The sequence below is a fragment of the Oncorhynchus keta genome, chromosome 20 (assembly GCF_023373465.1).
Source record: "Oncorhynchus keta strain PuntledgeMale-10-30-2019 chromosome 20, Oket_V2, whole genome shotgun sequence".
NCBI classification, from domain to species: domain Eukaryota; kingdom Metazoa; phylum Chordata; class Actinopteri; order Salmoniformes; family Salmonidae; genus Oncorhynchus; species Oncorhynchus keta.
The window spans coordinates 2092560-2117867 of NC_068440.1; the positions used below are offsets into that span (position 1 = coordinate 2092560).

Consider the following 25308-nt stretch of genomic DNA (forward strand, 5'->3'; position numbering starts at 1 on the left):
GCACACTGCACTAAATGGCTGAGATCAATGATCGTGAGGACAGGAAGCATGCTGGATGACAACCACAACAAATGAGGTGTGGTCAACCTGGACAAGGAACTTACAGCTGCAGGAGGATGACTGGCAGCTGGTCCCTGGTCATCTTCCATAACATCATGGATGTGTCCATACAATGCCTTCGTGAAATGGAACAAGATCAACCCTACCTGGATGCCTGATAAGCGGAACAAGAGGAGGGTGTTCCTGGAGCAGCTGGGAAAGGCACTTGTAACCCCACACATTCAATGAAGGGAGCGCCTCCCCCACACAGCAGCCTCTGCAGCGCTTGTGAAAGCTGTTCAGGGGGCAGAATCTTGTCCTGATCCACATGAGGCTGCAGCTGGGGCAGGCAAGAGGAGGAAATGCCAATTCTGCCCCCCAAAGAAGGACTGTAAAACAAATACTATGTGCTGCACATAGATCTGCAAAGTCCATGCACACACACTTGCATATTGTCCTACATGTGCTAAATAGAGTTGATTGATTTATGTTCTTCACAGTTTTGTTTTGTATCTATTATCTTATTTTATTCTTATTTATTGTTGTTGTTTATACACCTTGTGAGTGGGAACAATGGTTAAAAAAATGGGAGAAGACTAGTATTTTGTAATTGAATTCCTCATTGTACAGTATATACGAATATGTCACTATGTTGCCAAAAAGGTTAAAGAATGTTATTGTTTCCCTTCAATAAAATGCATTCAAAACTGCTTTCTGCATATTTCTGCTACTTTCTTAGGCTGTACAAGTGCTATCTATTGCTAAAAAGTTAATGTTTACGCCTATGCAGTACCTTTAGCAATAATAATAATAATAAACCTCTACTTTAGTAAAGAAAACAATTATAGCAGTTGTGTTGTAATAAAAAACTAGGGGTGTCCACTGGTCAAATGCAGTCTTTCTGCATTGTGAAAAGGGAAAACCCAGATATTCACAAAGTTTGAGATGAATGACAGGTTGTTTCTTCATGCAAAATAGATTTGGGGTTTAAAATTCAATTAAGCTGCTATATCTTAGGGGTTGAGTGAAGGCGGGTCATTTTTTACCCTAAGGTAAAAATACCTTTCTCAGACCTTGCGGGCGGGTCCTGCAAAACTGCGGTACACTATTAGAGAGAGAGAGAGAGAGCAAGTGAAACAGAAAGAGACAGGAACTAGGGGAGGACTGACTAGGGTCAGTAAAGACAGTCATAACGGAGACTGAGAGTGATTGAAATAGGATTAGAGGAGACCGGCTCAAGAAGAGCTAAAGCATCACCATTGTTAAACCTGGGCTTCACAGGGACTGTCTCTGTCACATCAAAGCCTCACCAACCAGTCCTGGATGAGGTGATGCCAGCATGGTGTCCACACACACATACACAGCTCGTGTACAACTTTTATTCAATGTTTATTTCCCAAATGTTCCATTATGGGCTAGATGCATGATACTACCTTTTCTTTTCTTCCCACCCCTGGTGTCTTTGTGGGGTATTTTTGGATCACAGACAGGATGCATTGATGAACCATCTTTAACATTTAATGAGACGAGCCATGATTATTTGGCAACCAGAAGCGAGTGTCTCCTGGTCCCAGTGGACCTAAACAAAGTTATAATGATAACTTTCCCCAACTGCATGCCAATACGAGGCCTTTTTAACTGGTTCCCAGAACGAGCCGACTGTACACACACACACAGACATACAAATAAACACACTCTTGCCTACACAACCAGACATGCAAAAAACCCATGCACACGTTGATCAGTGCAACTTTAACAGTATACATTTTATAATTGATGTGTAACTTCATTGAGTTAGTTGTGAAAATGTAAAGCTCGGACAACCAACCTTACACGCTCACAGAAAGAGCTCCACTGTCACGACTCCCGCTGAAGTCGGTCCCTCTCCTTGTTCGTGCCATCGCCGCTCCACCTTTCATTTTCCATTTGTTTTGTCTTGTTTTCCCCGCACACCTGGTTTACATCCCCTCATCACTCTACGTGTATATTATCCTCATGTCTGTGTGTGGTATTGTTCGCTCGTTACGTGTGTAACGCTACAGGCTGGTTTTGCGTGTGGGTATTGTTGTAACCCGTGGTTTTGTTATTTTGTACCTATTTGTGTGATTTGTGCGCTATTGCGTTTTCCTTGGGCCGGAGTGTTGTGACGCAGTTGCGTCCGGCTGTTTTCCTCTGCCTGACTTAAGTGTGCCTGTTCACTCATCTCTGCTCTCCTGCACCTGACTTCCTTTGACCAGTTGCACACACTCTGACATCCACACTCATTATTACCATTGTGTCTTGGGTAATTATGCAACAAAAAAATGTCATCAAAGCACATCTGTCACATGCACAGGATACAGCAGGCGTAAACGAACGAGTGAAAGGCTTCACTTTGTAAGCTTTTTCCTCAATAGTGCAACATCAAAAAAATAAAACAATTGTGCTTTGAGTATATCAATGCCAATCTTTTTGAATCCAATCTTTTCTATTGCTCTTGGGAGACGCCCTCGAATTCTCTCAGTGATTACAAATCCCTGTTGATATTTCTTACCACATCTGTAGCCCTGCGTCCCTAATGGCACCCTATTCTCTTAATAGGACACTACTTTTGACCCAGTCTAATTGAGAATAGGGGCCATTTGGGACGTAACCACAGTCAAATTACCCTGCGCCTCTATCCCATCAAGACAACAGTCTGATTGGTATCCAGGAGGCTGAGTGTCAGGCTGTAGTTTTCCTCTTTGTGCTCATCAGTTCATAACTGCCACCCACCCCACCGTAGCATGCAGTAAATAGAGTTTCCACTGTGCGTTGAGAAATGGCACAATTATCCCCCGCTGGTGAAATATGGTCCAGGAAGCTGCACACTTCCCTATTTACTGAGAGAGAAGCTCAATTTCCTACGCATACACATAAGGGCATGTACAGGCACGCACGCATACACACAGTAACAAACACACAGGCACGCACGCACGCACGCACGCACACACACACACACACACACACACACACACACACACACACACACACACACACACACACACACACACACACACACACACACACACACACACACACACACACACACACAGAGAGCTGACTGACGCAGTCATCCTCTAGTCCACACACAGTCCATAATGCTGAGTTTTTGCCGCAGCGAGTCATAGTGCAGTTGTTTGATTAATGGGAGAGATGAAGTGGTAGTAGACATTCCCGATGTGTTAACTTCCGCTATTTATTTCCCAACAGCGGTAATGGTTATCAAGAGAGCATTCGTGGCTCGCTACATTTATTTATTGAATAGGCCAAGTGGGGGTTAGAGAATTGAGAGAGGACAAATAGCCTACTGTAATGGTAATAGCATTACTGAATTCTAAGAATATTCCAGGTGTTGTTTTGTTCTAGAAACATTCCGCCTAGTCATTCTAAAAATGTTACTCTGCTTCGCCAAATGTTGTTATGAGCCGTTGATGAATTTTTTGACAGTACATTTTTGTCCAACTTTACGACTGGTAGTTATAGAGGAATGGACAAAATGGAGGATGCACTTTAAATGCTTGATGTCTATTTGAGTGATGTCATGCCTAGACTAAGGTCATAAAGCCAGTCTAGTGTAAGACTAAAATGCTCTGTCATCTCTTTTCTCTTCACAGATATGGAAAAATTGTGTCAACCAAGGCGATCCTGGACAAGAACACCAACCAGTGCAAAGGTACGTCACCAAGGTCACTGTATCCCAAATGGCACCCTATTCCCTACGCAGTGCACATGCTGAGCCTTGTGTTAGCCACGGGAGCCTTCTGTCTGCCACCGTCCGTGGCGTGACGATCACTCTTCAAGGCAGATGTTGTCATAGGGAGGGTTTGGAGCCAAGCCCTGGCATAAACATAGACCTCAGTCAAGGAAGCGCCTGCATGTTGTAAATCAACGATTTAGCAGGTAGTGCTAGCTGGAGGAAGGATGGAGGTAAACAACTAGTCCTTGTGATGAAGCTCGCTCGCTGGAAGGACGTCAGAGGATAGACAGTTATTGTGCAACCCCTCCCTAGCTACAGTACGTCTCCGTCCACTCTTTTTATGTCCTCCTCTTTCCTGGAAAACAGCATAAGCCTGTGCTGTCTGTATGCTCGCTATGAATGTAATGTTGACACAGCAAACCGAACAATGGGGCTGTGATAGTAGCAGGTCATATTCAGAATGCTACTCAAGTATACATATCCAATGAGAGGCTAAAAGCCAAGTACGGTTCAGTTAAACATGGATTACTATCCCTCTCGTCTTACCTCTCAAGTATACATATCCAATGAGAAGGCTAACAGGCAAGTACGGTTCAGTTAAACATGGATTACTATCCCTCTCGTCTCAAGCTATTTGTAGAGCTATTCCCTGCTCCAGCCGAGCTGCTACAGTACTGTAAGTATAATACAGTACTTTTCCTTTTGTTCATTCTCCTCTTAAGCCTGTTGCACACTCTACGCTAACGGCAGCTCCATCGCTCTGTTTGTGTAGAGTGTGTAGAGCCCTTTAATGGCTAAAGCCAGCCTTAGTCTTGGAGGAGGAGAAAAAAAACCTGATTAGTCTGGTACTTGCCCCGAGGTGTCTGGCAGCACTGTTTAAGCGCTATTGAACTTCCATCAATACTTTTAATTGCTTTTTGCAGCTTCCTCACTCAGTAACGCGGCCCCCTTCAAGGTGAAGCAGCCTTCCTAGCCATCCTTACCTGGATAGATCCCACCTGTTGTGGTCCGGGTCAAATGTGGAGGCTGGAAAACCCTCGGATTGGCTTAACCACCTTTGTGTGGGGCGGCAGGTAGCCCAACGGTCAGTAGCTTTGGGCCAGTAACCGAAAGGTCCCTGGTTCGAATCCCCGAGACGACTTTGTGAAAAATCTGTTGATGTGCCCTTGAGCAGGGCACTTAACCCTAATTGCACCTGTAAGTCGCTCTGGATAAGACTGTCTGCTAAATTACTAAAATGTTTGTGTGTTGCTGGTGACTCATGTAGGCCATCACAAGTCAGCCTGTTCCCCTTGTTAGGAGGATGGACGGACCCTGAGGATTGAGCGATTATAAGGGTGCACCAGAGGTGAGAAGTAAATTGCAGATGAAGTAGAGTCTCTCTGTGTCCAGGCACTGGCCTGGTGAGTTATGATCTGAAGGGCCAGGCACTCGGCTCTGCGCTTGCGGGTGTGGGAGACTAGTTTCCCATACCTCACCCGCCTGGAATGCAGCGATGCCAAGAGCCAAGTATAAGCGTCTGTATTTTACGAGTGGAAATGATGGTCCAGCCCTGAGAGAGAGACAGAAAGAGACACAGAAGTAGAGAGAGAGAGAGAGAGAGAGAGAGAGAGAGAGAGAGAGTAATGGTCTCGTCAGAAGCCATGTGTTTCTGTATAAAGGCAAATCTCTGGCATACTGCTTTCATGTAACCTATGTCTCTGATCACTATTGACAGCCAGGGCCTCATTCCTTTCATACTGATGTTGAAATACATGTGCAATATATTTCAGATTTTCGAGAGCTTGACACAGAGGGCCTGTGTTTTTTTTTCCTTCTTGACCCCTGACCAGCATTTTTAAAATTTTTATTATTGTCTTCTAGTGAGAGACCAATGTTGTAGCATACCCCTAGATCTTTTTATGATAACATCAATGTTCAGAGGTTACTCTAGTCTACACAATCTGCTTCTAACTAGATTTGTTACTTTCAAATGATGCTCTCTCATCCTCTCCATCCTTGTAAAGGTGGACGCATTTCCCCTCAAAGAGAGGCAGGAAGGCATGGGTCAGAACAGGCTTTGTGTCTGTCATAAGAAAAGAGCACCGCGTCGCCCTGATCCGGTATCACTTTGTTTTCAGTCTCTGCCCTTTTGACCTGGCGCTTGTTTTAAATGTCAGAAGCAGTGCTTCTTTTTTTTTTAGCACCGTGGCACCATCAGACAGACAGCGAACCGGCAACAAGCCGGGCCAATTCCCCCTTCCTCCTATCCTGTGTTATTTGTATTTAGTTCAGCTCAGTGAGCGTGCAGTAAAGCGCGAGAAAAGGGGAAGGTGCAAGAGGTCAGCAACCAGTCATCTCTGGGAAGGGTGAAGAAAATGTGAGATTGCACTGAGAGAAAAGAGTGGGAGATCAACCTGTTTGTTGTAGGGAGACAGAGATGTGTGGGTCACTGTACAAGTGTCATACACAAATACACACACAAATGCACGCATGGTCCATCATTGCCATAGTGCCGGAATAGCAGCCTAGGTACTCCTGTAAAAATTGTAAATATTCATCATTTTTTTTGGTACTTTTGATAGCATTTTTTTCTAAATGTTTGTTTTTGTTAGCTAATTTGTTTAGCCATCGGCATGGTAATGACTGGAAAATCAGTTGGTTTCACCTAACTAATGTGTCACTGTCATCAAGAAGCTCAGCTAGCTACCTTGCTAACAAACTAGCTCGATACAGTATGTTTTCATTTGAAGTAAGGGGATGGTGTTTGGAGATGGAAGACTCGTTGAAGATGCAGAGGTTGAAGTTTTGAGCAGTTTGCTCCAGTGGTTAGTGTGCTTTTGTGGAGGCTGTCGTGTTTTCACCCAGTTGGGTACAACACACCGGGAGTGGGGAAGTTCTACCCATGGAGTTTAACTTCAAAGACTTTTACTGAGAAGCACTGCTTTAGAGATGGCACTGGCCAGGCTGCCCTGATGAACGGGTCTGGACCAGTCTAAAACCCCCTTGATGTGACCACCCTCTTGTTCATCTCTGAACTGCCTCTATTGTAGTGCCTTCCTCCTGACGCTGACTGCTCAAGCCATGAATTAACTACCCTGCCTGCCATTATCCAGATTAGGGGAGGGTTTGGCCGGGGGGGGGGCTCTTGTGGCCTGGTGCCTGTGGGCTGACAGCCGTCAGGTGAACGGTGTTTCCTCTGACACATTGGTGCGGCAAGCTTCCGGGTGAAGTGGGTGGGTGGTAAGAAGCGTGGTTTGGTGGGTCATGTTTCGGAGGATGCATGACTCGACCTTCACCTCCCTGAGGGGGTAAAATGCACAAAAAAAGATGATTGAAAATGAAAATAGAGGTCTTTGGCGTTGAAATGACAATGCAGAAAATAGCCTCGTACCTACTGTAAAATATGCTGGTGGATCATTGATGCTATGGGGCTGTTTTGCCTCCAATGTTCCTGAGGCCCTTGTTAAGGTCAACGACAGGACATTTTAGCCAAAATCCTGGTAGGCTCTGCTAGGGGGCTGAAACTTGGACGCAAGTGGATCTTCCAGCAAGACAATAACCATAAGCACACATCAAAATACACAAAGAAATTGTTAATTGGCCACAAAATCAACATTTTGAACGCTACATTTTTGAGAAAAAAAAATATTACAGAATCAGACAGAATCTCTTTCTCTGCCAATTGTATTAGTAGAAAATAATATAATTTCCCTTTTTTGGCATACAATAAAGCTCAGTATTTGAATAATTTATTTTATATAATAATTTTTGCTGATCTTTATCAATGGTGTCAATCATTTCAGACCCCATGAAAAACCTTTGCAAAGAGTGCACAATCACATTGAGGCTAGGATAGTACAGCCTCTCCTCTCCCCCACACACAGCCTACACCCCCAGCCACACACTCATCCATCTGCCTTAGGACTCTATGGCTCCTGCAGCAACCAGGACCAGATCTATCAATCCTCCGCCTGCCTAGATTCACAGCGTGGCTGCCTTTCACCTCTGCATCTTCCCATCGCTGACTCACACCCTGGACTAACCGCAGAGCAATGTGAACAGGAAGTTGTCAAAGGCTTAAGGGTCGTCAAGCTCTGTGGGTAAGAGGGGAGGCATTCTCCCTCTTTCTCTCCCTCTATTGTTCCCTCTGGTTCCCTTTGGATGTTTCTCATTTAGTAGGAGTGAGATATGGGTTAGCTTCATCTGAGGATCTGGGGGAACCGAAGCCACTAATTTGCCATCCGGAGGCCACAAGGGCCTCTTAAAAGCTTGAAAAAGGCAGCTCGGGCATTTGAAAGAAAGCAGGGTCTGGCCGAATGGAGACATTTTATATTTTCCTGTATGAGCCCAGAGGCAGAGGAAATGACCTCAGACCTTTAAAGGACCCCCGTTTCCTCCGCCAGGAGATAAAGCCGCTGAGGCTGAGATTCACCAAGCCCGTCTGCCGGCGCGACACCGCACTGGATTGTGGGAAATTAGATGAGACGATTGGCTCCCACGACTTTGTTCTCTTCTCAGCTGCCTGTTGTTGTTCCTCAATAGCTAGGTTTCCATCCAATTTGCGACAGATTTTCATGCGAATATTCAAAAATCTGCAACAGCTCAACGGGGTGCAGATATGGTGCAGGTAGTCAACCTACACTATGAGATTATTATGGATGAGAGCAATATTATTTGTCAAATGGCAGCAAACATTGATCATCACGTCACAAGAATAAGACCCTCAATATTTATTGGAAAGGAGCATCAAGCTCATCACGTGCACTTTCACCACCCTGTGAAGTTAATCATAACTTATTTCATTTGTTGCCTAATAAAATGCGTGGTTTCCTGAGTTGTAGTGGGGGGACCACACAAACATATCATCGCGTGACTCCAACTTTACTTCAATGTGATGGTTATTATATCATATTTACACATTAAGGTGTTTCCACCGCAATTTCTCCCGTAATTAATTTTACTGACACAAAAAGATACCACCGTGTCTCACGAACAAACTGTCTGTCGGCGTTTATTACATTTTACCGGCATATCATGTTTCCATCAGCCCGGTTGTGACTTCTTTTCATGCATCAGGTAATTCAGCCGCATGAAATGGTTGGATGGAAACCTGGTAACCACATAACCTGTCATCAAGTGTATTTATATTGGTCCTCTGTAGCTCAGTTGGTAGGGTATGATACTTGCAATGCCAGGATAGTGGGTTTGAGTCGCGGGAACACACGCACAGAAAAATCTACGTGTGTATGGCTTTGGATTAAAGCGTCTGCTAAAAAGGCATATGTTATTATATTAGATGATAATTAAATCCACATGGTAATTACATAGAAGGTACACTACACTACACAATATCACACGGCACTTCAATAATGTACTTTCAAGGATTTGCAAACAAACTCCCGATAACCCTGCTGGCGTCTTGCTGTGAAACAATTAGAGGTTTTAATGAAGGTTTAAATAGAATTCATTTCCAACACACGGTCATTATTCCTTGTGTGCGTAATAACAATTGTAGTGATATAGCAAACTGGTACCTTTTGCCTAATGATCCTGTCGAAAATATACCGTATATAAAGTAGGGCATCACTGTCTAGGCTTGACCATTACAATGGCCTGCATCCATACACTAACCCCCTAGCACAGAATGACCCTTTAATTGAGAAATATCTGCCATGTTAGGCCCTATAAAGAGAGATTTATGGCTACATTGAAGGCTGAGTGTAGTATTGCATGATGCCGAGCATAAAGGAGAATTGATGAATGAGGTTGCGCTCTCCAAAAAGCCCTGTTTCGGATTGTCCCGTATGGCTTTTCGGGGAAGTGGAGAGAGAGCAAGGCAAGTGATTGCTGTTTGCATCCATTATTGGTTTCTCATTAGAGTAGCCGACATATAAACATTTGTCTATGTTGTACACGATGCCGGCGTAATTAAGGATTCTCTCCATAGCCCCTCTGCCCTTTGAAAGTGAATTATGTGCAGATGAGAATCTCAACTGAAGTGTGGCCAGCAGCAGACCTCTTCCAAAATGCCTCTCTCTCCCCAAAAGCGATCCCAGAACGGGGCGAGCTATGTAGAAATGAGAGAGGCAGGGAGAGAGACCGTTAGCCTTTCCCCTGTTCGCATGTGTATTAATGACCTTAATTAGAAATCGCAATGGGAGTATTCCATTAATTGGGTGGCGTCCAGCACGCAAACCTCAATGTGTTGCACTCATAATCCATTCATTTTGTTTTTCTGCAGAGCCTCACACAGCTCAAGCCCCCCTTCTCCCTTCCCCTTCCATCTCCCATTCCTGTAAGCCAAGGCGCTCTCTCGCCTTCCAAGTTGGCTGCTCACCAAGCTGGCGTCTGATTGGGCGAGCACGTCGTAAATGGAACTCGGCCACCACATTCCTCAAACAGTGACCTTTTGTCCCCCCTCCACTTCCTGTGCTGCTCCCGTTGGCAGTGTGGTCTCCGCTTCACTTCTAGTCCAGGCCAGCCGGGAGACCAATGCCCCAGGGGACAGCAGCACAGTCTCCGTGCCATGAGCCCTGAGCTCTGACACCATCCTTGCTTGTGTTCTATGTCGGTTCCATCCTTATACAACTCTGTTGGGCTCTCTCCCCTCCCAGTCCATGGACAAATGGCCTTGAGGGCTATCATTCGAGGGCGTATCTATCACCATTTTTTATCAGAGAGCAACCGTCGCTGGTGTGGTAACCACAATGAGGGCATCGGCCTTCCCCTGACCTGCCAGGAGTTCGGGGGTTCACCCCTGCATCTTCCTGAGTAATGATCATATCCTTGATTAGTTAAGGAAGGAATAAATCAAAAATGCATGAATAAGGGTAGATGGGGGCGGCTTGGCTGTTCCTCATGAATTAATCAGAGCTGGGGGACAAAGAGGGCCGCACTTAAAAAAATACAGGAACACTTTGTCCTTGTCATGATTTTAATGTTTGTCTCTGATAGGGGAGATTTATTTTTCGGGGGCCCTTCTTGATTTTTCATTGATCTATGCTTTGTTCAAATATTTGCTCTGTCTGCCCATCTTTGTACAATCTGCTGAGGTGATTATGTTGCTGTTGCTGCATCAACAATCAGGCAGACCTGGATGTACATGTAGCAGAAAATGTCACTTCCTGTATATGAATTGTACCTCTACAACTCGCAGCTTTGTAGGCTTAAGTGCCCCCTCTGGTGCTCACCTTTCCATGTATTATGCCACTGTTTAAAGCCAGGTCTCTTGACATTCTAGCCTATGATCTAAATTACTAACATCGTCAAATGAAATGTCATGCATGAAGTAGCATGAATTAGAAGTAATGCATGAAGTAGCCCTCAAGCTCCAGAGTGGCGCAGCAGTCTAAGACACTGCATCTTAGTGCAAGAGACGTCACTACAGTCCCTGGTTCGAATCCAGACTGTATCACATCCGGCAGTGATTGGAAGTTCCATAGGGCGGCGCACAATTGGCCCAGCATCGTCCGGGGTTGGCCCGTGTAGACCATCACACTTAGACCTACCACATGACTGCATACATTACATTACCAAAAGTATGTGGACACCTGAACGTCGAACATCGCATTCTGAAATCATGGGCATTAATATGGTGTTGGTCCCCGCTTTGCTGCTATAACAGCCTCCACTCTTCTGGGAAGTCTTTACATTAGATGTTGGAACGTTGCTGAGGGGACTTCCATTCAGCCACAAGAGCATTAGTGGGGTCGGGCACTGATGTTGGACGATTAGGCCTGTCTCGCAATCGGCATTACAATTCATTCCAAAGGTATTCGATGGAGTTGAGGTCAGGGCTCTGTGTAGGCAGTCAAGTTCTTCCAACCAATCTCGACAAACCATTTCTGTATGGACCTCACTTTGAGCACGGGGCCATTGTCATGCTGAAACAGGAAAGGGCCTTCCCCAAACTGTTGCCACCAAGTTGGAAGCACAGAATTGTCTAGAATGTCATCATTGTATGCTGTAGAGTTAAGATTTCCCTTCGCACTTTCCAAGATTTCCATTCACATTGTCATTCATCCCTAATCACTCCAGAGAACGCGTTTCCAATGCTCCAGAGTCCAATGGTGGCGAGCTTTACACCACTCCAGCCAATGCTTGGCATTGTGCATGGTGGCTTTTGTGCAGCTGCTCTGCCATGGAAACCCATTTCATGAAGTTCCCGAACAACAGTTATGGTGCTGACGTTGCTTCCAGAAGCAGTTTGTGTTTTGCCAGAGGATCCATCTTAAAGGTAGACTCAGCAAAATGAAATAGATCCTCAAAGTAAACCACATAGTGGGCCAATTTCCGCAGCAACTAAGGGCATTGAAGAGCTGGTTTGGTGCTACCAGGCTCTAGCAGCGTGAAGCGAGCTTGTGCACTTGCACTGTGTGTGGCTGTGAGAGCAAAGTGTTGCATCTCGCTCATCTCTATCTGCGGTGTTGCTTGTGACAACGTAATTTAGCTGAGTCTACCTTCAACAACCTTTTGACAAGTAATGAACACCTTGCAGGTCTCTGCCCCCCTCCCTCTCAAGAGCTCTTCAGATGATGCACCCAACACATCTGGGTTACGCTATTAAGCTAACTAGATAATGTAATTACTGTGTATTACCGTGTAACTGAGTGGCGAAAAACAATTACACATCTGAATGGAGACCAGGTTTGCTGGGCGTCAGTTTTGTAGTACTCCAGACTGGTCTTGGTCTCGAGACCACATATTGTCTGTCTCGGTCTTGTCTCGGTGTCCTTTTCATTTCTTCCCGAGACCAGTGGAGTAAAAAAAAAATCATAATTATGAGCTTCCATAAAACCGCTTCGCCAGGCCAAATATACACATTCCTTTCTTAAAACAGTTATATTTTAACAGCCTTTTTTTATGTATTATCGACATGTTACACAGTGGCGAACCTATAGGCCTCCAGTGTGTGACAGGTTTTGTGATTCTGAAAGGACAGGAAACGTAATACCAGCTCACTCATGTAGTCCAGTTTTGTAAAACACAAAGGGCCAGTGGAGGACATACACCGTTTTTTTCAGTGGGCATGGCGTACTTCTTCATCCCTGAAAATTGTTTATTTGACCTGGATATAATTAGGCAAGCCAGTTATTTGACCTGGATTTAATTAGGCGAGCCAGTTATTTGACCTGGATTTAATTAGGCAAGCCAGTTATTTGACCTGGATTTAATTAGGCAAGCCAGTTATTTGACCTGGATTTAATTAGGCAAGCCAGTTATTTGACCTGGATTTAATTAGGCGAGCCAGTTATTTGACCTGGATTTAATTAGGCAAGCCAGTTATTTGACCTGGATTTAATTAGGCAAGCCAGTTATTTGACCTGGATTTAATTAGGCGAGCCAGTTATTTGACCTGGATTTAATTAGGCAAGCCAGTTATTTGACCTGGATTTAATTAGGCGAGCCAGTTATTTGAGCTGGATTTAATTAGGCAAGCCAGTTATTTGACCTGGATTTAATTAGGCAAGCTAGTTATTTGACCTGGATTTAATTAGGCGAGCCAGTTATTTGACCTGGATTTAATTAGGTGAGCCAGTTATTTGACCTGGATTTAATTAGGCAAGCCAGTTATTTGACCTGGATTTAATTAGGCAAGCCAGTTATTTGAGCTGGATTTAATTAGGCAAGCCAGTTATTTGACCTGGATTTAATTAGGCAAGCCAGTTATTTGACCTGGATTTAATTAGGCAAGCCAGTTATTTGAGCTGGATTTAATTAGGCAAGCCAGTTAAGAACAAACTCTTATTTCTTTATTTAAAATGATGGTCTACACAGGCCAAACCCAGATGACGCTGGGCCAATTGTGCGCCGCCCTATGGGACTATCAATCACGGCCGATTGTGATACAGCCTGGTTTCAAACCAGGGTGTCTGTAGTGCCTTAGACCACTGCCCCACTCGGGAGCCCATACTGATGCTTATCAAAGTTGTGTAGTGGAGGTATACTGCAGCAAGAGTGCTTTGGAGCAGCTCACAGAAGAATTACATCAGTAGCCGGTAGGGTAGGAAAGACCTTTCAACGTATGATATCTACCAGTAAAATGCAAACTAAGGCAAGCACTTATATACAGTTGAAGTCAGAAGTTTACATACACCTTAGCCAAATACGTTTAACTCAGTATTTCACAATTCCTGACATTAAATCCTTGTAAAAAATTCCCTGTTTTAGGTCACCACTTTATTTTAAGAATGTGAAATGTCAGAATAATAGTAGAGATAATGATTTATTTCAGCTTTTATTTCTTCATCACATTCCCAGTGGGTCAGAAGTTTACATACATTCAATTAGTATTTGGTACCATTGCCTTTAAATTGTTTAACTTGGGTCAAACGTTTTGGGTAGGCTTCCACAAGCTTCCCACAATAATTTGGGTGAATTTTGGCCCATTCCTCCTGACAGAGCTGGTGTAACTGAATCAGGTTTTTAGGACTCCTTGCTCGCACACTCTTATTTTAATTTTATTTTACCCCCTTTTCTCCCCAATTTCGTGGTATCCAATTGTTAGTAATTAGTATCTTGTCTCATCGCTACAACTCCCATACGGGCTCGGGAGAGATGAAAAACAACAGCTACTGCAAACTAGCCGACAACAAAAGCTAGCTAGCTAGACCCTGGAAAAACTACTGCTCACTATTTCTCAGTGGTTGATGGTTGATTCCACTGTCACTCCAAAATAATTTATCTCACTTCTGATGGCCTAGCCAATGGCTGATTTAGCTAGATCAATTTTTTCCCCCAGAGACCAGCAAAGAAAAATCCTGATTGGATCTTTTTTTTCTAATCCGTGTTAACCCTTTCCTTTCCAACAAAAACTGAAGAGATTCAATCAGAACATAATTGAAAATAAAAATATCATTATTACAATCATTATTTTGTAAATCCTTAGCCTTTCTCTGAAGGTATAGTAGGCCCATTGTTTTCCTCTGTGTTTGGGTTAGTAATAATTTCTATTGTCCCTCAACATGCCTTTATTCACTATTCTGAATGTCTAAAGAATCCACATGTTGTTCTGAAATATGAACACAGAAATACTGGACATTTTGAACTCTTATTATGGTGCTGATTTGACTAAATTACAACATGGTCTTGAACTGGACTCACATTTTTCTGGTCTCGGTTTTGACCACTCCTCCGGTCTTAGTCTTGCCTCGGACTCAATTTGCTCCGGTCTTGGTCTTGAATCAGTCTTGTTTTAGGTGGTCCCAAACACAACACTGCTGCGCGTTTAGGATATTTTCTCACTAGTAATATTCTGCCCACTCAGATCAATTAAAACACCAGTTGGCTCTGAGAGGTATTCTTAAGATGAGCAAATGAGAATTTTGAAAGCTGGTTTGGGGTCCCTTAAATTAGGCTATAGCCATTTAGTCAAGACTGGCGCATTTGTAATTCTCTCTCATCTAAATGGAGCTTAGTTTAAACACTGTGAACTGAGCGATTTTCAAACTCGAGCTGTCTCTCTTAGTAACTGGGTATTTAAGTAACATCTTCGCCCAATATACAGTAGATAGCTTTATGAGTCCACAAATCATAATGGAACATTTATGATGGTAGGCTTTCCCGTGAATAAGCCCTCATAATTCTTAATTATTGATACAAAATAATGTCCACTGCTTATCAATTAAATCAACTGTGCACGGGAATGTTGGTTTTGGAATGACTGTACCTTAGACACCCAGTTACTTGTTTTGATTGATGAGAATTTGAGTGAAATACTACGGCAGCTGGACTGTATGGTGTTGTACTATACGTTACCCCTGGGCATTGATAGGAAGGCGAGGGATAGAGAGAAGGAAGGAAGGATTAACTAAAGCCCAGATATGAAAATACTTCAGTATTTGAATAGTCAAGATGATAATCTCATATCTACACCACCTGGTTGATTTCCTGCTCTGCTGCACTGAAATGTAACAGTTCTACAATAAGCAGTGCTTTACAGTAACATTTAACAGTTCTGCTACAGTAAAAGTGGTGCAGACAGACAGAAGATCAATGGACAGCGCCTGCAGCTAAGGGAGGCAGAAGGTTATTGATCAGATGATGAGTGACATGTCATTATGCAGCTCTACCACCCCAGGTAGAGGCCCATACCCAGTTAATCCACTATGGGTTGAAACCCATAGGGCCTGTTTCCAAGACTTGAACTAAAAAGCATGCTCTATAGAATCTCCGTTGAAAATGCTTTTTAGTCCAGGACTGGCTTAGTCTGTCTGTGTCCGGGAAACCAGTCCGTAGTGTCTGTACCCAAGGCTATTACTGTACAGTACAGTAGATACTGTAGGTGTTCTGGAACAGTATGAGGTCGTTCCTGACAAGAGTCCACAGTCTGTAATGTATGGTGCCAGTGAGCTGTGCTGTCTGTGTCCCCTTGGCCCTGTGCCCTGGCACTTTGTCCTCAGCAGGGCACTGTAGCTCACAGACAAGAGCTAAGTCTCAAATGGCACTATATTCCCTGTATAGTGCATTGCTTTTGACCAGGGCCCATAGGGCTTTGTTTAAAAGTAGTGCACTAGGAATAGTGGGGGCCATTTGGGACGCAGACAAGGACACTTTTATACCTGGGAGAAAATGACAAGAAATACAATGAAGCCAATACGGTGCATCAGTGAGAGATGAATCCCCCATAAATCCAAGTTGCAGGGTTGATAAGTGAATTGCCTGTACCACTATCTCGCCTGTAGTGTCTCACATAAAAGAACACTCCATAAGAATTATTTGAGGGAAAAATGGAATATTGTCCTCGAGCGTTAGGCTGACAAGTTGACATTGAATCTGTGAACGGTAAATGAATGTGTAATAGCTGCGTGTTCTGGTCTGTATGGTACACACACGTACTGTACTTGTACACATGCATGTGTGTGTTGCTATGAGCAGCGTGCGTGCGGGTTGGGTTTGTGTGTGTTTGCAGAAAAACCCAGATGAAAACACGTCTGTCCTACCAGTGTGTTTGTGAGGGGGAAGCGCCCTGATGGGACTGATGTGGTCAGAGGTCTCCAACCCAAAGATAACATTTTTATACATGACATGACATTTTTTTTCCCTCCGAATGATCCCTCAACCAAGATATATTTATTCTGCCTCAGTTTAGACACACAAGCGCGTGCACACACACACGCACACACACACACACACACACACACACACACACACACACACACACACACACACACACACACACACACACACACACACACACACACACACACACACACACACACACACACACACACACACACACACACACACACACACACACACACATACACACACACACACAGTTGGTTTGGTAGTGCATGGACAGGTTCTTGGAGCCTTTATTTTATTTATCTCCAGTCACCCAGTCCAGGAGGATAAATGAGGAGGAATGCAGAGCCTAGCTAGGATCCTCTCATCTGGGTTAAGAGCGGGACCAACCAACCCGGCCTTGGCTGCAGCTAGCCACACACAGACAAACACATACATAGGCACAAACACACACACACAGCTACCCCAGAATGGCATCCAGCTCAACATTAGGAAGGTGCTCTTAATGTTTTGTACGCTCAGTGTATGTTTGCTTTGCCAATGCGTTCACACTTTCCATGCCAATAAAGTATTTTGAATTGAATTAAAGCATTTGGTTTATTTAGAATATATATATATTTTTTTACAGATTACAAAAATTCAGAGCTCCAAAATGTTATATCATACACTGTGATTGGAGGAAGCATGGTAAGGTTATCCTGCTTTAATATCCTTTTGTGACTAGGGGGCACATTTTTGGAAAAATAACGTTCCCGTAGTAAACGGGATATTTTGTCAGGACAAGATGCTAGAATATGCATATAATTGACAGCTTAGGATAGAAATCCAATCCGGAAGTGCCTCATGTTTTGAAAGCCATGCGTCCCAATGCGTCCCTATTGAGCAGTGAATGGGCTATCAACCAGATTACTCTTTCTCCATATTCCCGAAGGTGTCTACAGCCTTGTGAGGTAGTTTTACGCATTTGTGTTGAAGAAAACCCGTAAGTGGCTACATTGCGCAAGTGGTCACCTGATGGCTCCCAGAGTGACTCTCGCGTAAAATACAGAGGTAGCCATTATTCCAATCGGTCCTACTGAAAAACGAATTGTCCCGGCCGAGATATTATCGAATAGATATTTGAAAAACACCTTGAGGAAGGATTATGAACAACGTTTGCCATGTTTCTGTCGATATTATGGAGCTAATTTGGAATATTTTTGGGGAGTTTTCGTGACTGCAATTTCCGGGCTATTTCTCAGCCAAATGTGAAGAACAAACAGAGCTATTTCGCCTCCAAAAATAATATTTTTGGAAAAAAGGAACATTTGCTATCTAACTGCTATCTAACGTGAGTGTAAACATCCGAAGCTCATCAAAGGCAAACAATTTAATTTGATTGCTTTTCTGATTTCCGTGACCAAGTTACCTGCTACTAGCTGGACAAAATGCTATGCTAGGCTATCGATAAACTTACACAAATGCTTGTCTAGCTTTGGCTGTAAAGCATATTTTGAAAATCTGAGATGACAGGGTGATTAACAAAAGGCTAAGCTGTGTCTCAATATATTTCATTTGTGATTTTCATGAATAGGAATATTTTCTAGAAATATTTATGTCCGTTGCGTTATGCTAATTAGTGTCCGTCGATGACTACGCTCCCGCATGTGGCATGGGTAGTCACGAGAGGTTTTAAATATTTTGAGTGCTAGAGAGCTCTTCTTTGTTTACGCCCATTCAGCATCGTTCACACACTCTTAACCCATCTCTTTAAGAATTAACATGTGAAAGCATGGCCAACCATCAGCATGGTCAACCCCTCCTCTCAGCCAATCATGGCCAGCCAGAAAGGATCCTGTCTTTCTCCCTATATCAAATCCAATTTGATTTGTCACGCGCGCCGAATACAACAAGTGTAGACCTTACAGTGAAATGCTTACTTATCAATAATGCAGTTTTAAGAAAAATAAGGGTGAAGTAAAAAATAGATGAGTAAAAAATAAAAGTAACTAATAATTAAAGAGCTGCAGTAAAATAACAATAGTAAGGCATCATACAAGGGGTACCGGGGGACGACAATGACAATAATACAATGAAATGGTTATTTGGCCCAACTGTGAAGTAAGAACATCTGCCCCCGTTGGACTGTCGTGTCACATTTTTGGAATACTGTAATTCTATGACACTATGTAAAGCAGCATGAATATTGTTTAGAGTGGCTGTATGTATATGCTCTATTACAGCATGCAAGTGCTCTCGATAATCATTAACGTGTGTAACCGCGGTAATTAACAATGTGTGCATCAGCTGCTCTGCCTCCTTGATGACTCACATGGATGTAAGCGATTACATGTAACTATTGTAATTCTGCCAACATGTGACTGAACCATTATTCATGCTGATGGTATTATTGTAAAGTAGTATGCAATGCAAAACAGGATCATTAGAGCTAGCAGAATATGGAAATGGAAATACTGTATCAAAATGGGAATATCAATTTAGGTGGGTGGGGGGGGGGGCCCAAACGATCCAGACTATTATGCAGATAAAATATGCAAATTTCCCCTGATGTAATTAAGATTAACATAATTTGATAGCGAAATGCATGAATGATGCATGCATGATTGATACATTGATATGTGCATTGTAATAAGTCCTTTATCTGGTTTCAGGATATTGTAGCTGTGTAGGTTAGCATTAGCGGTCTAGCATAACGTGTATTGTGTTTCATAGGGGCCTTGGGCTCTCGCAGCGCTCTGCAGAGCGTCTAGGCTTCACCATCCTAACCGGCTATTCTGTCTTTATTTCGACAGCAGCAGTTAGACCAGGCCCAGGAAATGCGATAAGACAGTTCATGTTTCTCTTTCTTCTGCTTACATTTGTTTCTGCTGTGGATGTGCTGTGTGTCAGACGTGGCGCGTCTACTCCATCAAGTCGAGCCGGCTCTTAGTGACAGGTATAGATTTTTTGTTTGCGTAACCACCAGGATGTGTTTGCGACATCAAAGCGACGCCTTCCTCCATTCCCTCACCATGGGTGTAATTCCAGACAACCATCATTAGAAATATTGTACTGCACCTCCTCCTTACTTGCCTTATAACAACATGTGGAGTGCAGTTTGTGTGTGATATATCTTTCTTTTAAACGCTTGAATTGAGTGAAAGGTTGTCTGCTGACCCTGATGTATTCTCAGCGTCTTAGAAGAGTGTTTTGTACTTTCCGAATGACTCTCATGGCAGGCACACAGACACGCTTGCGCGTTGGCTCCCCAGTACAATACTGCCTGTGCCGTGCCATGTTTGACACGCACACTGTAACTCCAGTCATTGACAACTTCCCTGTCTGTCATATTGAACTACATTGTCCTCTCCTGACTCCTGCAACTGGGTTCAGTTGAACTCTCTCTGTCGGGAATTGTGTTTGGTATTCGCGGGTCTTTTGAGGTCGCGCCGTAATGCTGTGGCCTTTTGCCCTTGGTCTCTGCATGGAGCCGACCACAGTGACTTCCCAGTGCCGTACAGGTAATCCCTGCTCTGAGGAACCAGTACTCTCCTACCTCTGCTGAATGTAGGTCAACAGTCTTGTTTCTCAAACCCCTTTCGTGTTCCTCTTCCACTGAACATTCCTTTTTATACTTCACCATTCACCTCTTCAATATTACATTTATGAGCTGGTTAACTGCGTCTCAGCTAGGTAGAACCATCCCATCTGTTTTGGCAATAGGATTTAATTCAACCTTATTTCACCTCCAGCTCTTACAGTAGTGTTTCCTAATTAACATTTGTCAGTTTTCCTTCATTTTACCTTCCTGTTGTTAATCAGAAGGGAGCTCAATTCAGGTTATGATTTTACCTTTATTTATCACGATCCTTTACCTCTATCGAATGCAGGAAACTCCACACACACGTCGGTGTGTTTGAGTGTGTGTGTTTCTGTGTGCTCGCCCATGTGTGTGTGTGTGTGTGTGTGTGTGTGAAACAGTGTGTAAAGCGGAGCCACACCAGCTCGGCCCGGCTCCCCCCATTATCCCCTTCTAATTACACTTTCCTTGTGAAACTGTGGACCAGAGGCCACCATTGACTGCTTTTAATCTGGAACCACATTTTAATTAACACCGATGTGACCCCGCCGCTGATACATTCCTGGGAATGTCGGGATCACAATAACTCATAAATCACAGCTGCAGATTCATTCTCCATCTTTTCACCACTGATGAATTTCCAGAGGGCGTGGGAGAGACGAGGGAACGAATGAAGGCTCTGGTACGATGCCGTCAACCTTTGAGAGGTTTGTTGCCGGACAGAGAATTAAGAGCACTGCGAAGTGAAATGGCTGTGTGAGGAGCGTGATGGCCAACGTCAGCCTCTTCAAATGTCGAGGGGCTGAAGGGTTTTCCGTTTTGAAGGGGATTCCTTGTGTTAGAAAGAAAAAAAAACAATTGGAATGTTGGTGAATACTTTATCTGTGCATTGTTGTGATTATTTTAGTTTTGTTGGAAAATGAGCTTAAAACATTTACTATAGAATACAGCATTGTAAAATGTAGCCTAGGACTATAAAACACATTATATATTCAGCATTGTATAATGTAGCCTAGGACTATAAAATACAGGTGTATATTCAGCATTGTATCCTCTTAAGGATCCAACCCATTTTTTCCCAATGACATACCCAAATCTAACTGGCTGTAGCTCAGGACCTGAAGCAAGGATATGCATATTCTTGATACTATTTGTAAGGAAACACTTTGAAGTTTGTGGAAATGTGAAATTAATATAGGAGAATATAAGACATTAGATCTGGTAAAAGATAATGCAAAGAAAAAAAACATCATGTACCATCATCTTTGAAATGCAAGAGAAAGGCCATAAATGTATTATTCCAGCCCAGGCGCAATATAGATTTAGGCCACTAGATGGCAGCAGTGCACGTGCAAAGTTGTAGACTGATCCAATGAACCATTGCATAGCTCTTCAAAATGTTGTATCAAGACTGCCCAAATGTGCCTAATTGGTTTATTAATACATTTTCAAGTTCATAATTGTACACTCTCCTCAAACAATAGCATGGTATTATAAAGTATGGGTGTATATTGTAGCCCACACTGAGTATACCAGAACAGCCTAAATTTATCGGGACATGGACTCTACAAGGTGTCAAAAGTGCTCCACAGGGATGCTGGCCCATGTTGACTCCAATGGTTCCCACAGTTGTGTCAAATTGGCTGGATGTGCTTTGGGTTGTGAACCATTCTTGATATACACAGGTTCTGTTGAGCGTGAAAAAACCCATCAGCGTTGCAGTTCTTGACACAAACGGTGCGCCTGGCACCTACTACCCGTTCAACCTCTGAATGGCACACATACATAATCCATGTCTCAATTGACTCATGGCTTAAAAATGTGTATTTAACCCGTCTCCCCTTCATCTACACTGATTGAAGTGGATTTCACCAATAACATCAATAATCATATCTTTCACCTGGATTCACCTGGTCAGTCTATGTCATGGAAAGAGCAGGTGTTCTTAATGTTTCGTGTACTCAGTGTATATTCCCCATTGTATAATGTAGCCTAGGACTATAAAATACATTGGCTTGAGTTTGTTATGGCTTATTAGCATTCCTAAGCATCCCCATGTGAACGTCAGAGCCGCTAACTATCAAGCCATGTAGTGCTCACAAGATATTAAAACTGGCAGCCTCTGTTGTCATATTGCCCACCTATTACTGCTACAATTACCAAGCCCTGTCATTCTCTCTCTTCGTCTCACTCCACCTGAATTTTTCATCATTCTCTCCTTCTCTCTTTCTCTTCAGGATATGGCTTCGTGGACTTTGATAGCCCAGCTGCAGCACAAAAGGCGGTGTCGTCTCTCAAAGCCACAGGGGTGCAGGCTCAAATGGCTAAGGTAAGAACTGTTAGCACGTTAGCATCGTTGCTCAGTAGGCTAATATAAGACAGGCTCAAATGGCTAAGTTAAGAACTGTTAGCTTAGCATAGGCTAATATAAGACAGGCTCAAATGGCTAAGGAACTGTTAAGAACTGTTAGCACGGCTCAAATAGCATAAGAACGTTGCTCAGTAGGCTAATATAAGACTGTTAGGCTCAAATGACAGCTAAATGGCTTAAGAACTGTTAGCACGTTAGCATCGTTGCTCAGTAGGCTAATATAAGACAGGCTCAAATGGCTAAGGTAAGAACTGTTAGCACGTTAGCATCGTTGCTCAGTAGGCTAATATAAGACAGGCTCAAATGGCTAAGGTAAGAACTGTTAGCACGTTAGCATCGTTGCTCAGTAGGCTAATATAAGACAGGCTCAAATGGCTAAGGTAAGAACTGTTAGCACGTTAGCATCGTTGCTCAGTAGGCTAATATAAGACAGGCTCAAATGGCTAAGGTAAGAACTGTTAGCACGTTAGCATCGTTGCTCAGTAGGCTAATATAAGACAGGCTCAAATAGCTAAAGTAAGAACTGTTAGCACGTTAGCATCGTTGCTCTATAGGCTAATATAAGACAGGCTCAAATAGCTAAAGTAAGAACTGTTAGCACGTTCGCATCGTTGCTCTATAGGCTAATATAAGATAGTCTCAAATAGCCAAGGTAAGGAGCTGTTAGAATGTTATAGGGTCCTTCGATGACTTACACCCATTGCATACACTACAATATAAAAATATTTAAAGTTGCATGATCTTGGAGAGAATCCCCAGACCCCTATCCAGATACAGACCCAGAAACAGACCGTGGTGTAGTAGTGTGTGTGAGATGGTGGGAGGCCACTCTAGCCTGCAGAAGGGGAGTTTAAATATGTTTTATGTTTCCAATGGCTCTGTCTCCCATCTCTTCCCTAACTACTACACAGTGTATGACGGGCAGGGCTGTGGCCATATACAGTTCAGCACCATTATGTGTGTGTGTGTGTGTGTGTGTGTGTGTGTGTGTGTGTGTGTGTGTGTGTGTGTGTGTGTGTGTGTGTGTGCGTGTGTGTGCGTGCGTGCGTGCGTGCGTGCGTGCGTGCGTACATGCTTTCTCCTGCTGCTGGTGCCCTGTGGTGGACACTGTGTCAATTAGACTGTGCTCTGGCTGTAGTGCGCATAGCCGCCTGTCAGGTGCTCTTTGATATGATTGTGTGAAAGTGGAAGCAGATGAGAGGAGCTGGAACATGAGAGACCCCAGTGAGCTCCACAGCTTGAGACAGTAAATACCATACCATAAGGCCAGCTCGCTAGAAGCTTAATTGAACATTTAAATCAGACTTTTCACTTGTACTGATGCTGCTGGCATTGGTGCTGATTAGAACTGTGGTGAGGATGAGGAGGAAGATGAGAGAGATATTTCCATTTTGTATTCACAATTCCAATAATGATGATGGTCAGGATGACGATGCCAGAAATGATGATGAAGATTATACCCCCGTTATTGTGGTGGAAAATAATGGGAGCAGCTAGGAGAGATGATATCCTGCTAGGTGCTCAAGTATGCCACCTCTCAAATGCACAATTTACCCATTTCCTCTCTTCACAAAATGTCTGTCCTTCCTCTAATATTTAGAAGAGGCCACACACAGAGAATAGAGATTAGGGTCTATGCTCTTTTTCCCAATTTAATTGAAAGCCTTTTCTTTCTATTGCTTTCTTTTGTCAATCAACATTCCCAGCTGACCTTTTAAACAGTGTTTTGTGGGTAGTGGGAGGGGTTTCCCCCCACATGACTTTACTCCTGTCTTTTTATCCTACGTCTGAGAGACATTAAGGGGTCCTTTGCTTTTTATTGACTCTCTCTGTATCTCCGTCTACTCACTCGCTCTTCTACTTGCTCTCTATCTCTCGCTAGTTCTCTCTTTCCCACACAAACACATAGCCACGCACACGCCGAAACACATTCCTGTCTACCATGTGTTCGCCTGCCATACATTCAACGAGCGCAATTTAGTCCCATCCATAATTAACGTTGCCTATCTGTAGCTGTGACTTTGAAACATCTACCGCTTCCCCCAGAGGCATCAAACGGGAACCCAGGTGAGCATCACCATCACTTCCTGCAGGTGTAAATCACTGTGGCGACGGCTGCCACCCCGATGACTGAACACGGTCATGCGGGGGCTCGTTCTTATCATTCTCCCCTTCCCAAGGCTCTGTTTTGTCACGTGGATCTCCCGCGACAAAGTCACAAACGGAATTGCGAATCAGAGCCGGAGGCTTTGAGCTCACAAAATAAAACCGTCCGAGGAATCAAGCCCCTCCTTCTTTTCGCCGCAGTGCCATTAAAAGGCTTTTATTAAGAGGCCTTATTTTAAACACAGCTGCGAGGGAGGGAAGAGGAGAGAAGAGAAGGGAAGAGAAATGGTTCTTTATTTCCTCTTCCTCCCCCTTCCTTTGTCTGGATGTCCCCCTCGGAATTGGTAATACCAAGGAAACATTTGGTCTCCTTTTATTTCCTCCTCCCCGGTGGCGACTGTGACAGCATGAGGGAGGATGAGAACCATAATGAAGGTAACCTGACGGACACTTCCTCGTGGCTCCCTCGCTGTCAGTCACCAACAAAGAAGCAGCTCGGGCGAGAGT

The 25308-nt window shown here is 43.7% G+C and overlaps 1 protein-coding gene across 3 annotated transcripts in view; it reads left to right on the forward strand.

The window, feature by feature from the left end:
• The window catches only part of LOC118399138 (RNA-binding motif, single-stranded-interacting protein 3-like), a 391803-nt gene that overhangs the window by 207422 nt on the left and 159073 nt on the right, over positions 1 to 25308 (forward strand). For all 3 annotated transcript variants that reach the window (XM_052471892.1, XM_052471891.1, XM_052471893.1), the window contains 2 exons: positions 3675 to 3733; positions 22562 to 22653. In XM_052471892.1, coding sequence (XP_052327852.1) covers positions 3675 to 3733; positions 22562 to 22653 — 151 coding nt within the window. The remainder of the gene's footprint in view (positions 1 to 3674; positions 3734 to 22561; positions 22654 to 25308) is intronic.